The sequence below is a fragment of the Bubalus bubalis genome, chromosome 18, assembly GCF_019923935.1.
Source record: "Bubalus bubalis isolate 160015118507 breed Murrah chromosome 18, NDDB_SH_1, whole genome shotgun sequence".
NCBI classification, from domain to species: Eukaryota; Metazoa; Chordata; class Mammalia; order Artiodactyla; family Bovidae; genus Bubalus; species Bubalus bubalis.
The window spans coordinates 4,049,234-4,063,308 of record NC_059174.1 but is presented as its reverse complement, the minus strand read 5'-3'; the positions used below and the strand labels follow the sequence as shown (position 1 = coordinate 4,063,308).

The following is a 14,075-nucleotide window of genomic DNA, read 5'->3' as shown; positions in this document are numbered from 1 at the left end:
GTTAAAATCAGAGCTCCTTTCAAACAGAAGTGTTAGTCTCAAATTATGAGAAAAAAAAAATAGAAAAACAACTAATGCTCATTAAGCACCTATCATGCAAGGACTAAGTGAGCTCATTCACGCACACGACCTTGCTCACTCCTTACAATGGTCCTACGAAGCAAATATAATTATGCCCATTTTTATAGTTGATGAAACTGATTGACAGAGAAGTGAAACATCCTCCCCGAGGTCACAAAGCTAGCAACCGGAGAGGACAGGATCCGATCCAGATAGTCATTCACATACTATTCATGCAGCAAAAGGGTAGAAGTTATTTGGATTAGAAATGTTCCAGAACATAAGCTCCCCACTGCTGGCCTCCATTGTAGGATGATCTGTTTCCCTTCCATGGAACCATAGGGTTTCCAAATACTTCCTTTTCAATAGTGAGATAAGTATTTGTTTTCCAGTTACACTGAAAGGTGTTTGGGGCTGGATTCATTGGACTTTTGGAGATCTTTGCTGAATGATTTCAAATGGCATGTCTAGCTACCGGGCTCTATGGTCAGTGCTTGATATTTCAGAGTAGTGATCGTGCTTCCTTTGTTGTGGTGAGGGGTGCCACGCAGAACGTGGGAACTTAGTTCCCCCACCAGGGACTGATCTCGAGTCCTCTGGAAATGCGGTATTTTAACCACTGGGCCACCAGGGGAGTCCTGATTAGTGCTTCCTTTGGAAAAATATTTAAATTATCAGTTTTATCAGATGCATAGACTTGGAACATGTATGCAGGTCAAGAAGCAAGAGTTAGAACCGGACATGGAACAATGGACTGGTTCCAAATTGGGAAAGGAGTACATCAAGGCTGCATATTGTCTCCCTGCTTATTTAACTTATATGCAGGGTATGTCATACAAAATGCCAGGCTGGATAAAGCACAAACTGGTGTCAAGATTGCCGGGAGAAATATCAATAATCTCAGATATGCAGATAACATCACCCTTATGGCAGAAAGCGAACAGGAATTAAAGAGCCTCTTGATGAAGGTGAAAGCAGAGAGTGAAAAGCTGGCTTAAAACTCAACATTCAAAAAATGAAGATCATGGCATCTGGTCCCATCACTTCATGACAAATAGATGGGGAAACAATGGAAACAGTGACAGAGTTTATTTTCTTGGGCTCCAAAATCACTGCAGATCGTGACCGCAGTCCTGATATTAAAAGATGCTTGCTCCTTGGAAGAAAAGCTATGACCAACCTAGAGAGCATATTAAAAAGCAGAGACATTACTTTGTCAACAAAGGTCTGTCTAGTCAAGGCCATGGTTTTTCCAGTAGTCATGTATGGGTGTGAGATTTGGACCATAAAGAAGGCTGAGCACTGAAGAATTGATACTTTTGAACTGTGGTGTTGGAGAAGACTCTTGAGAGTCCCTTGGACTGCAAGGAGATCCAACCAGTACATCCTAAAGGAAATCAGTCCTGAACATTCGTTGGGAGAACTGATGTTGAAGCTGAAACTCCAATACGTTGGCCACCTGATGCGAAGAACTGACTCCCTGGAAAAGACCCTGATGCTGGCAAAGATTGAAGGCAGGAGGAGAAGGGGACAACAGAGGATGAGATATGGTATCACCGACTTGATGGACAGGAGTTTGAGCAAGCTCCAGAAGTTGGTGAAGGACAGGAAAGTCTGGCATGTTACAGTCCATGGGGTTGCAAAGAGTCGGACAAGGCTCTAGGCACACGATAGACTTTGGAATACATATGGGAGGGTAAGTGGGGCAGAGTTCCATATTTGCGGACAGCAGAGCATAATAGTTTCAGGAAATACTTCTTTTTTGTCCACAAAGAAAATAGAATAAATAAATGTTCAGAAGCAAGAGAATATCATTGGTAAAGATCATTTATCCTGCTCTTTGATTCAATCCTTATATTTTTGTCTCCCTTTATCCCCCTCCAAGGTTGTACACCAACTTTTCTGTGGCCTGTCTTTCATTCAGTCTCTTTCCCTCTTCCTCCTTCTCTGTTATCTCTCACTGTAAGGATACTTAGTGTCTCTCACTCAAGACAAGAAGTAGATAGCAGAGGATGGAGGGGACCATGTGGAAGTCATGAGAAGGAAATGAATTCTGCCACCTCTTCCCCCCGCCATCATCAAAAAACTGTATAAAAGATGTTTCCCAAACATCTGGGAGTACACTTGGTGGGCAGCGATTAACATCTTTGTGGGACAAACACAATAATATAAACCAGCCTCAAAGAGAGATGCTGAAGCAGCAGGTGGAACCAGAAACCCACAGCCTTGGGTGTCTGATAAACCCACCCAGGACTTTATTAGGAAACAGCCACACATTATTGACACAACAGGATAAGCCCCATCCATGACTTTTAAAAAGGAAATAATTGTATCACCTTATCTCGTATTTTAAGTTATTTTAGGTGTTTGGCTGAAAGTCACGAGTGAGGACAGCTACTTCAAGAAGTGGTTTAACCTGGATGGAGAGTCAGAGAATGATAAAATTATGCAGTTGCTAAAATATTTATTTAGAAGGATGGGGTCTAGATTTGAGATGTTTAGGGACTTGGAATCGCAGGTTTGGGGCAGAGGGTGATAACCTGTAGAATTGGTAAGGTTCTTTCAACTTCAGCTTACCTCAGGGAGAAACCTACTGGTAAAGGATGTTCAGATCTCACCTGTGGGGAAGGACAGACAAGTCAGCATGCCCCAAGGGAATCAAGATACTGGATTCAGGAACTTCAAGCAGCAGAATCTGGGAGAAAATACAACGTCTGTGGAGTCTGTTGCAGATGGAAGACAATGAAGTCCTAACATTAGATATCTTCAGTCTGATGGGTGGGTACCAGAGTTAAGTTCAAAGAGTGGTGCCTAAAATACCACTTGCTGGTCCAGGGTCTTGATGAGGGGTCTGTTTCTCTAACTCTTAGTTGTTTAAGGGCTAACATAAAAAGCAAGTTATATTAGTTCAGTGATGAATTCTCTTTTTGTGTTTTTGTTTTTGACTAAAATGAATTTTCTTTTTTTTTTTTTTTTTTTTTAATTTTATTTTATTTTTAAACTTTACATAACATGTAAACCTGTGGCGGATTCATTTTGATATTTGGCAAATCTAATCTAAAATGAATTTTCTTAAATAGCAACAACAACAGCAATGAAACAGGAAGATTTGAGGGAATGAATCAGGTTTGAAATTAGGTATCACTGAAGCTTAAAACCTTGAATTTTTTTTTCTTACAGTTTTATTGCAATGTAATTGACATACAGCACTGTATGCATTTAAGGTATATAATGTAATTATTTGATTTACTTATATCATGAAATGATTACCACAGTAAGTTCAGTGACCATCCATCACCTCTGCTGCTGCTGCTAAGTCGCTTCAGTCGTGTCTGACTCTGTGCGACCCCATAGACGGCAGCCTACCAGGCTCCCCCGTCCATGGGCTTCTCCAGGCAAGAACACTGGAGTGGGTTGCCATTTCTTTCTCCAATGCATGAAAGTGAAAAGGGAAAGTGAAGTTGCTCAGTCGTGTCCGACTCTTAGCGACCTCATGGACTGCAGCCTACCAGGCTCCTCTGTCCATGGGATTCTCCAGGCAAGAGTACTGGAGTGGGGTGCCATCGCCTTCTCCTCCATCACCTCGTATAGATGTAAAATTGTTGTTCAGTTGCTCAGTCATGTTGTTGAGTCTTTGTGACCCCATGGATTGCAGCACGCCAGGCTTCCCTGTCCTTCACCATCTCCTGGAGCTTGCTCAAACTCACGTCCATCGAGTCGGTGATGCCATCCAACCATCTCATACTCTGTTGTCCCCTTCTCCTGCCTTCAATCTTTCCCAGCATCAGGGTCTTTTCAAATGAGTCAGTTCTTCGCATCAGTTGGCCAAAGTATTCTCCAATTTCAACTTCAGCATCAGTCCTTCTTATGAATGTTCAGGATTGATTTCCTTTAGGATGGACTGGTTGGATCTCCTTGCAGTCCTAGAGACTCTCAAGAGTCTTCTCCAACACCACAGTTCAAAAGCATCAATTCTTCAGCATTCAGCCTTCTTTATGGTCCAACTCTCACATCCATACATGACTACTGGAAAAACCATAGCTTTGACTAGAGGGACCTTTGTCGGCAAAGTAATGTCTCTGCTTTTTAATTTCATGTCTGCGATCACCATCTGCAGTGATTTTGGAGCCCAAGAAAACAAACTCTGTCACTGTTTTCATTGTTTCCCCATCTATTTGCCATGAAGTAATGGGACCGGATGCTATAATCTTCATTTTTTAAAATGTTGAGATATAAAATCGGGCAAAGAAAAAAATTTTTTCCTTGTGAGGAGAACTCTTCAGATTTCCTCTCTTAACTTTCATATGTAAGGTACGGTAGTGTTAATTATGTTTATCGTGGTGTACGTTACATCCCTGGTAATTATTGGTTTGGCTGTGTCAGCTTTTAGTTGCAGCACGTGGGCTCTTTCACTGCGGGGCACGGGCTTCTCTAGTTGAGGTGCGTGCACCTAGTTTCCCCCGTGGCACGTGGGACCACAGCTCCCGGATCCGGCATCAAACCCTGTCCCTTACATTGCATGGTGGATTCTGAACCACTGGACCACCGGGGAAGTCCCCCTGGCATTTATTTATCTTATGGTTATAAGTTTGCACCTTTGCAATGCCTTCATTTACTTCTCTCTTCCCCGACCCCTGCCTCTAGTAACCACAAATCTGATCTCTCCTATATGAATGTTAATCTCCAACAGTATCCTGGTGAACAATATGGTGATTCCATGTGACTATAAATTTCAAAATGTTCACCGTGATAAGCCTAGTTAGCATCTGTCACCATGCAAAGCTATCACGTGATTGTTAACTGTGTCCCCACACCATACATTACACACTGACATTTATTTTGTAACTGGCGGTTTATGCCTCTTGTTCTCCATCACCTGTTTCTTTCCGCCCACCCCCTCCCCCTCCTCCTCTGGCAGCCACCTGTTCTCTGTATTATGACTCTGCTTTTGTTATGTTGTGTTCATGTGTTTTGTTTTTCAGATTCCACATGTAAGTGAAATTACATAGTATTTGTCTTCTCTGTTTGACTTATTTCATTAAGCATAATAACCTTTAGGTTCATCCATGTTATCACAAGTGGCAATATTTCCTTTGTGTGTGTGTGTGTGTGTGTGTGTATATATATATATATATATATAACATTTTTATCCATTCATTTATCAGTGGGCCTTTGGGTTGCTTCCATATCTTGGCTGTTGTAAATATTGTCGCAGTGAGCAAAGGGGTGTGTATATCTTTTTGAATTAGTGTCTTGATTTTCTTCAGATAAATGGCCAGGAGTGGAATTGCTGGATCCCATGGTTGTTCTATTATTGATATTTTGAGGACTTTCCATCCTGTTTTTCATAGTGACTGCACTGATTTACCTTCCCACCAACGGTGCATGAGGCTTCCTCCTTTTCCACAGTCTCATTAGCACTCGCTATTTGCTGTCTTTTTGATGACAGCCATTTCACAGGTGTGGGGTGCTATCTCTTTACGGTTTTGATTGACAGTTCCCCGATGCTTAGTGATGTTGAGCATCTTTTCATGTGCCTGTTGGCCAATCTGTATGTCTTCTTTGGGAAAGTGTCTATTTCGGGGCCTTCCTATGTTTCAGTTGGAAGTGTTTTTTTGACGGTGAGTTGTGTGAGTTCTTTGTATATTTTGGATATTAGTATTCTTCCTGCTTGTGGGTTGTCTCCCTGGGGGTGGAGGTCTTGATAAACATCATATCACTCTCCTTCTATCCATCTTGTTGGGGCTCCTTTTTTATATCTTTAGTGGCAGAAGATCTTTTCTGCTAGTCTTCTCATCACTAGTCGTCCAGTAAATCGCTGGTCTTGGTGTGCCTGTGGGGGGAGGTGAGCCTGGGGTCTTCTGGCCCCACCTCTGGGCTGCCCCTCCTGGGGTCTGACACCTTGATTTGCCACTTCTTAGCTGGGTGACCCAAGTCAGGTTACTTTATTATTTTGGTTTTCAGCCTTCTCAGTTCTAAAATTAGGAAACTGACACGTAACTTTTAGAGTTGTTGTTAAAAAAAAAAAAAAGAAAAAAAAATCCCCTCTTCACTGCCTGGAAATTTGTATGCAGTCAATAAACAATTTTGTGTAAGTGAAAATTATTTCAGTCTCTTGGCTACACGTATTCCAGGGAGCTATATTTACCCTGACTCCTTTGTCCCTGGCTGGCACTAACCTTTCTAACAAATGCAGAACTTACAGGCATAGTGTTCATGAAGAAACAACAAATTTCTTGTTAACTTACCTTGCAGATGCAAAGCATTTTAGTAATAGCAAATTCACAGCTTACAGCTGCAAAACTTGCATTAAGTTTTATGTATCCTCCTCTCCTCTTCCCATCATAAAATAAAAATGTTAAAGAAGTGTATACTGAGTAACAGTTAGGATTTTGAGAAACCAAGACCAAGTCTTTAAAACCCTCGAATAAGAGGAAAGTTGGCCATCCTTGGGGAGGAAATGAAGCCCTCCTTTACCTCAATTAACAAATGAAAGCACCAGTATTCTGCCTGAATAACAAAAATAATTGAAGTTGCATATACATATGTCACAAGAGAATAGATGCATCTTTGAGGACAAAATTAAAGGTGTACTTTGAAAATAATTCAGAAATGTGTAGCTTTAGACGCAACATCAAAAGTCGATTTCCGGGACTTCCCTGGTGGTCCAGTAGCTAAGACTTTGTGCTCCCAATGCAGGGGGCCCATGTTCGATCCCTAGTCAGGGAGCTAGATCTCACATGCCACAACTGAAAAAGATCCTGCATGCTGTAATGAAGACTGAAGATCCCCCGTGCTGCAGCTAAGACCTGGTACAGCCAAATAAATAAATAAACCAAACTCAGTTTCCTACAGGACAGCTTGAGTGAGAACTCTCTGTAGTAGTGTTTAAAAAGTGAAAGGCTAGGGAAATTCAAGCCACTTGCTTCCTCCTAACTCCTTTTTCCCAGAGCTCAGCCCTCTGACCTGGAGGTAAGGTCTGCAGGGCAGTGGTAAGTTTCAGCTCTGTGTTCAACTGAGCTAGTTCAGGACCAGGTCACTTATAGTTGTGTGGGGTTTTTTTGTTTGTTTGTTTTTTGGTCACCTTTGAGGCTTTCAGGATCTTAGTTCCCTGACCAGGGATCGAACCTGGACCCTTGGCAGTGAAAGCATGGAATCCTAACCAATGGACCACCAGGGAATCCCCCATTGTAGTTTCTGACAAAGGCAAAGCTGATGGCACTATTTCAACCACTTTAAATCTGTATCCTATTACTGTCGATACTAATATTTGCAGCCAGATCCCTAAATATTTTTTATTTATGCTATGATGAATCTGAATAGTAACAAAGAGCTGTGGCCGTAACGAATGGAAAATGACTGCCCATAGCTTACGTGCAAAAGGAAGTTGCTTCAAGATGACTGGTTAGCTCCTCAGATTGAAGGGAAAATTGAAAATCAATCAGGCACAGTATCAAGGCAGCTCTAAGAATTCAGTAGCAGGTGTGATTGGTCCTCCTCCTTTTGAGACAAGTGTGAATATATATAGCAATGGCTTAGATCCACCTTCCTTCCCACGATGAGTCATTTCTCTTGAGACTCAAGTTCTGGGAAACGGAGTCGAGTTGTCCTGAGTGAACGTCCAGTGGCACTGTGATTGACACAACCAAAAGCTTTGATCAGTTTTGCAAAGAAAAATCAGAGCGCTGTTATTTAAAAAACACTGGAAGTATTCTGGGCAGGCAAAACCTGTCTAGTCTACAAGTCGCATCATGCTGGCAGGTAATGATTTTACCTGGAGTAGAGCTTTCCCAGTAAATCAGTTGCTAATGATGAGTGAAGTATAACAGCAGCTCATTATGTGACTGACACCTCAGTCCCATTAGAGCTTAGCCATGGCAGGCCAATGGCATCATAGATGAGGTGACAAAAAAGGAAGAAACGGGAAAGATCAAGGGAGAAGAGGAAGAAGGAGAGACGTGAGGAAGGAAGAAGAAAAAGTGACTCCAGTCGAGCCACTTCAATGCAGTGGGAAGAGGAGACAGGAGATGGTTGCTCACGGGACAGGAGGTGCAGAGAACATTCCTTAAATGTTTACCATCTGTGAGTGCCTCGCCACTGCCTTACAGGATAGGCGTCTTCTCCCCCATTTTACTGAGAAGGAAGCAGAGTGTTCAGGGCATCCACAGACCTGGTGGAGGCTGGTGGGGGATGTGGCTCTCAGCATCTGGAGTCCTCACTGACCCCCGACACCCAGAGCCTCCTGGGAACAGGAAGAGCTGGATCCTGGGGCCCCTTGATGCCCCAGAGGTGCTCATTGAGCGAACACTCTTCTGGTTTGAAAAAAGCAATCTGCTGATACGCTCAGGTGTTTTTGACTTTGCCGTTGAGCATCCCAGAGCAGAGTTCCTTGAAAACAGAGACTCTCCATGTTAACTAGATTTATCGAGGTGATCATTCTGCTCTGTATAAAAATATTGAATCATTCTTTTGTACACCTGAAGCTTATATAGTGTTGTATGTCAATTATACTTCAGTAACAAAAAAGAAAATGGGAGCTCTCTCTTTTAGTGGTTTTTTTTTTTTTTTTTTAATATTCTGAAGCTTCTAGTAGGTATGTGATACAAAATTTTTATACTTGGACTAAACGATCCCTCTCAGTGTCATTTCGATTATAAAAAATGATTCAGAAATGGCAACAGCTCCCTTTGGCAGTATTTCAGATGGAGAGAAAGTCTAGAAGAGTAATTAATGCTGTGCATCCTGGAGTCTAAGGGGGCACCCTTGAGTCTGGCTCCCTACTCCATAGACTTGTAATTCTTGCTGAGGCCAGAGCTCTTCTCTGGAAAGCACTTCTCCAAATTCTGCATCTGGCCTGACTCTAATTCTTGCTGAGCACAAGGCCCCAGTTCCTAGCCTGCTCACGGTACAGAGTGGTATTTCCTATTTGCTTTCTTCTCTGGTCGCTCAGATGGTAAAGAATCTGCCTGCAATGCAGGAGACACGGGTTCAATCCCTGGATTGGCAGATCCCTTGGTGAAGGGAATGGCTACCCACTCCAGTATTCTTGCCTGGAGAATTCCATAGACAGAGGAGCCTAGAGGGCTATAGTTCATGGGGTCGCAAAGAGTCGAACACAACTGAGTGACTAACACTTTCACTTTTCACTCCTCAGAAAAACAGTTCAGGGAGACTTCCCTGGTTGTTCACTGGTTAAGGCTTCCAAGGCAGGGGTTGAGCTTTTGATCCCTGGTTGGGGAGCTAAGGCCTCTGGTCCAGGAGCTAAGATCCTTATGTTGGCTAAAACATAACACAGAGGCAATATTGTAACAGATTCAATAAAGACTTTAATAATGGTCCACATCAAAAAAAAAAAAAATCTTAGAAGGAAAACAATTCAATGCAAAAAACATGTAGCAGACACATGCCATTTGTCATGGCAAAGTCTGGGGTATATGATGTCTATAACAATTAGGCTTTTTGCAATCTTCAATCTCCAGTAATATCTTACACCTTGACATGATGTTTGATGTGACATTTCCCTGTAGAGACATAAGTGAAGACATTGGAACTGAGTTCGCATTTGAGAAGTTGTTACCCCAGCACTTGCACTTTAGGATGATATAGGAAAATAAGTCATCTTTGCATGATGTATTCCCAAAGCCCATTATCACAAAATGCCCCTGATAATTCAAGTTCACATTAAATTTCTGCCATTTGGAGAAAGGACAATTTGGGCAAATAAGTGCTTATTAAAATTTATTTAGAGGGAATATTTTTCATTAGGGTGTTTCATTATTTAAGAATAGAAGCCCATGCAGTAATGCATAATGCTCTCACCAACATGGCATTTCAGATAAATTACATTTGGATAAGGACGAACGTGTTTGGGTTTGGAAGGCTGCTGATTGATTCTAGCAGGTACTGTAGTTGCATAATTATAAGCCAGGTTGAAAGGAGTGTCTGAAAAACAAGGATGAGCCCAAAGAAATCCACCAACAAGCCAATAAAAAATTATTCCACACTGGTCTAATTTTGTTCCTTTTGAAACTGAGGTTTGGGACCTCCATATTGGTGGAGCAGGCCCATCTGTGGGTGGTTAAAGGGCTAGATGGACAATACAGTGGTGAATAGGGAATAACAGGCACCCTGAGGAATACAGACCCTAACTCAAGCACCACATTTCATTATTTTTAAGGCAAAGGAAGGATGATTTGGGCCAGATTTGGGGTTTGGCTCACTGGTGAGCAGCCATGACCTCTAAATGACCGCACATCTCTTAAAGAGCTGCATTTTTCATTCAGAACTCTGGCTTTAAAATACTCTCTCACACAGCCAGGGGCAAATTCTCAAGATGCCTTCTTTCTGCATCAAGGAGGTAATTTGCCCGGAAGCCTTGGATGGTTTCGCTTTCTCTCTGAACAGGTTCTGGTTGGCAGTTTCAATGTGTATGTGTGGGTGTACCCTACACCAACCAGCAATTCTTGGGACACCAGCGGCGTGTTGTACAATTCAACTCAATTCAGCCTCCTGGAGGTAACATCAGATTGTACTAGTTAAGTGTTTAGTCCTGCAATGCTGAGTGATGAGGCCTCCGGAGAAGGCTGTTGTCTTGTTCTCTGTGCATCCCCAGGGCCCCAAAGCCTGCCTTACCTATGCGATACTCTGGCAGCGGAGCTTCCTACACACTTGCCCCCGCCCGAGCTCGTGACCGTTCTAACCTTTAGACCAGAACATCACTGGTTAGCTCATCACAGGGGCCGGGAGGGGCCTCGTGCCCCTTTGCTGGTTCCCCTGGTAACTGATGAGCCCCCGCCCTCCCCCCGAATTCCCGCTCTAACCAGGAGCCTCCCTCTCCTCCAGGAGTGTGGACCGCTGCCATGCTGTGCCCACCGTCTACAGCACACGATGGGGTGTGGCTCCAGGACCTTGCTTTAGACGTGTCTGATCCCCTGCCCATTGACCCACTATTTCGCTGACTCCGGGCTCTTTCTTTGATCTTGAAGCTGGCTAAGTACAGACTTTGCAGACCCGGGGGTGCAACCTGACAAAGGCTGACTCCTCTCCCTCCCTTTGCCCCCCTCCCCTCCGGCTTGTGATGCAGGCTGCAAGCCCAGGCAGTTAGCTGTGCTTCTGACCTACTGGTCAGAAATCAGAAGTTCCCACGAACCCCTCCTTCAGTTCAGTTCAGTTCAGTACAGTCGCTCAGTCGTGTCTGACTCTTTGCGACCCCATGAATCGCAGCATGCCAGGCCTCCCTGTCCATCACCAACTTCCAGAGTTCATTCAGACTCACGTCCATCGAGTTGGTGATGCCATCCAGCCATCTCATCCTCTGTCGTCCCCTTCTCCTCCTGCCCCCAATCCCTCCCAGCATCAGAGTCTTTTCCAATGAGTCAACTCTTCACATGAGATGGCCAAAGTATTGGAGTTTCAGCTTTAGCATCATTCCTTCCAAAGAAATCCCAGGGCTGATCTCCTTTAGAATGGACTGGTTGGATCTCCTTGCAGTCCAAGGGACCTTCAAGAGTCTTCTCCAACACCACAGTTCAAAAGCATCAATTCTTTGGCACTCAGCTTTCTTCACAGTCCAACTCTCGCATCCATACATGACCACTGGAAAAACCATAGCCTTGACTAGACGAACTGCTTATTTAACTTATATGCAGAGTACATCATGAGAAACGCTGGGCTGGAAGAAGCACAAGCTGGAATCAAGACTGTTGGGAGAAATATCAATAACCTCAGATATGCAGATGATACCACCCTTATAGCAGAAATTGAAGAGGAACTCAAAAGCCTCTTGATGAAAGTGAAAGAGGAGAGTGAAAAAGTTGGCTTAAAGCTCAACATTCAGAAAACTAAGATTATGACATCTGGTCCCATCACTTCATGGGAAATAGATGGGGAAACAGTGTCAGACTTTATTTTTTTGGGTTCCAAAATCACTGCAGATGGTGACTGCAGCCATGAAATTAAAAGACACTTACTCCTTGGAAGGAAAGTTATGACCAACCTAGATAGCATATCGAAAAGCAGAGACATTACTTTGCCAACAAAGGTCTGTCTAGTCAAGGCCCCTCCTTGGGTTCAGTCATTTTGTTAGAGTGGCTCATAGATTTCAAGAGAAACGTTTTACTTACTAGATGAGCAGTTTATTGTAAAAGGATGTATAAAACTCAGGAGCAGCCACATGGAAGAGATGCACAGGGCAAGGCGTGGGGAAGGGGTGTGGAGCTTCCAGGTCCCCTTCCTTCTCCCTGAATTTCCATGTATTTACCAATCTAGAAGCCCACCAAAACCTGTCCTTTTGGGTTTTTATGGGAACTGCCTTACGGTAGGCACAGTTGATTAAATCATTGGCCATTGGGTCACTGGTTCAGCCTCAACATGTTCCCTTCCCTGAGGTTGTTGGTGTGGGGGGATACTGAAAGTTCTGACCCCTCTAATCACGTGGTTGGTTCACCTGGCAACTAGCCCCCATCCCTTTGTTCCCTACAGGCTTTCAAAGTCATCTCATTGACACAGTGAAAGATACCTTTATGCCTTCCCCACCTTTTTTTAAATTTGAAACTAAAGGCAGCTTTATCCCTCTTATCACAGGAAATTCCAAGGCTGCAGGCCAAATACTCATCTCTTATTATAGATCCCACTCTCCATCTCCCCACCCTTCCTCAGTGAGCCCCTTTTGCCTCCTCCTGTTCCCCTTGTGGTGTCCTCTGTACCTGGCTGCCACAGTTACGGTTGTCGTTCTCTTGTGCTCTCTACTCCTGGAATGCGGCCTGTTTCAAAATCTCTCTGGTGGTTGGTTGGTAGGCCCGTCTACTATGCTTACTGATTTCAGTTCCAGCTCCTTTCTCACTCAGCTCCCAGGGCACAAAAGGGCATCCTGCTGAGCCAGGAGAACGAGTGAGCCCAGCACAGGCAGGGAGAACACTGCTCAATCACCCACTGTGGAACCTGCCCAGGGTTCACGAAATCCATTAAGTGCTTCAAGCCTCAATCTCTTCATCAATGAAATAGCATAAAAGGTACTCCATAGGGAACTTTTGGAGCTAATGCATAGGAAAAAGCCAGCAAACTTCTACTGATTCAACAAACATTAATTAAGCAACAGTTCATGTGCTGTATATCCTACACAGTATTTCCTGGTCCTTGTTTTCATCATACTGTCTGCTCTCTGGAATGTGGCTGGCACTCAGTTAATGTTAAGAGAGAGTGACACAACCGGAAAGCAAATATTTCCTTTATTCTGTTCATTAAATTAAACGCTTAACTTCTTTGCTCAACTGTGTATATATATGGTCAACATCCATTTAAAATTCTAAGTGGGTTGCCTGCCATAGATTAGAACTTTGTATGACAAGGGCCAAATCAGATTCTTATTTCACACACAAAAAAGCATTTGGTATTGGTAAAAGCTTCTGATGGGTTTAGCATATATTAAGAGCAAGTCTCAGATACCCCACTTATCAAGTTATGTCCAACATGATTAAGATATGAAATATGTGCTTACCAACCAAAATAGACAGTTGCTAATTTGCTAAAAATTGGTATCATTCTCCTTTGTGTCCTTTTCCAAGTTAACTAACTGCTGACAAACTTGAACTTCAAGAAGAATAATCACCCAAACTTGTAAGACCTACAAGGTAAAATGAACTTTAGTTCTAGACAGACCACCAGTACATTCCTCTTTCTTGTTCTACATGTTTAAACATCATTTACTTGAGTTTACTTGAGTAACTCTGGTTCTTCAGGGAAAGAAAACTACTAGCAAGCTTTAGATATGCACGTTTTTTTTTTTTTTTTTGTCGTCGTCGTTTTTTTTTTGGGGTGCACTGCCCAGCTTGTGGGATCTTAGTTCCCCGACCAGGGATGGAACCCATGCCCTTGGCAGTAAAAGCACCAAGTCCTAACCAGTCAGCCACTGGGGAATTCCCATAGATGTGCACTTTTTAGAAATGTCAAAATAAACAAAAAAAGAGGAAATCAAGGTATTAAGTTTTTCTCAAGACAATGCTGCAAAACCTGGAAGT

At 43.2% G+C, this 14,075-nt stretch overlaps 1 protein-coding gene across 1 annotated transcript in view; it reads left to right on the top strand.

Moving 5' to 3' along the window:
- The first annotated feature begins 9,883 nt into the window (after positions 1-9,883).
- Positions 9,884-14,075, top strand: part of LOC112580193 — a 177,378-nt gene continuing 173,186 nt past the window's right edge. The window contains exons 1-2 of the mRNA XM_044931884.2: positions 9,884-9,960; positions 10,903-10,952. Coding sequence (XP_044787819.1) covers positions 9,884-9,960; positions 10,903-10,952 — 127 coding nt within the window. The remainder of the gene's footprint in view (positions 9,961-10,902; positions 10,953-14,075) is intronic.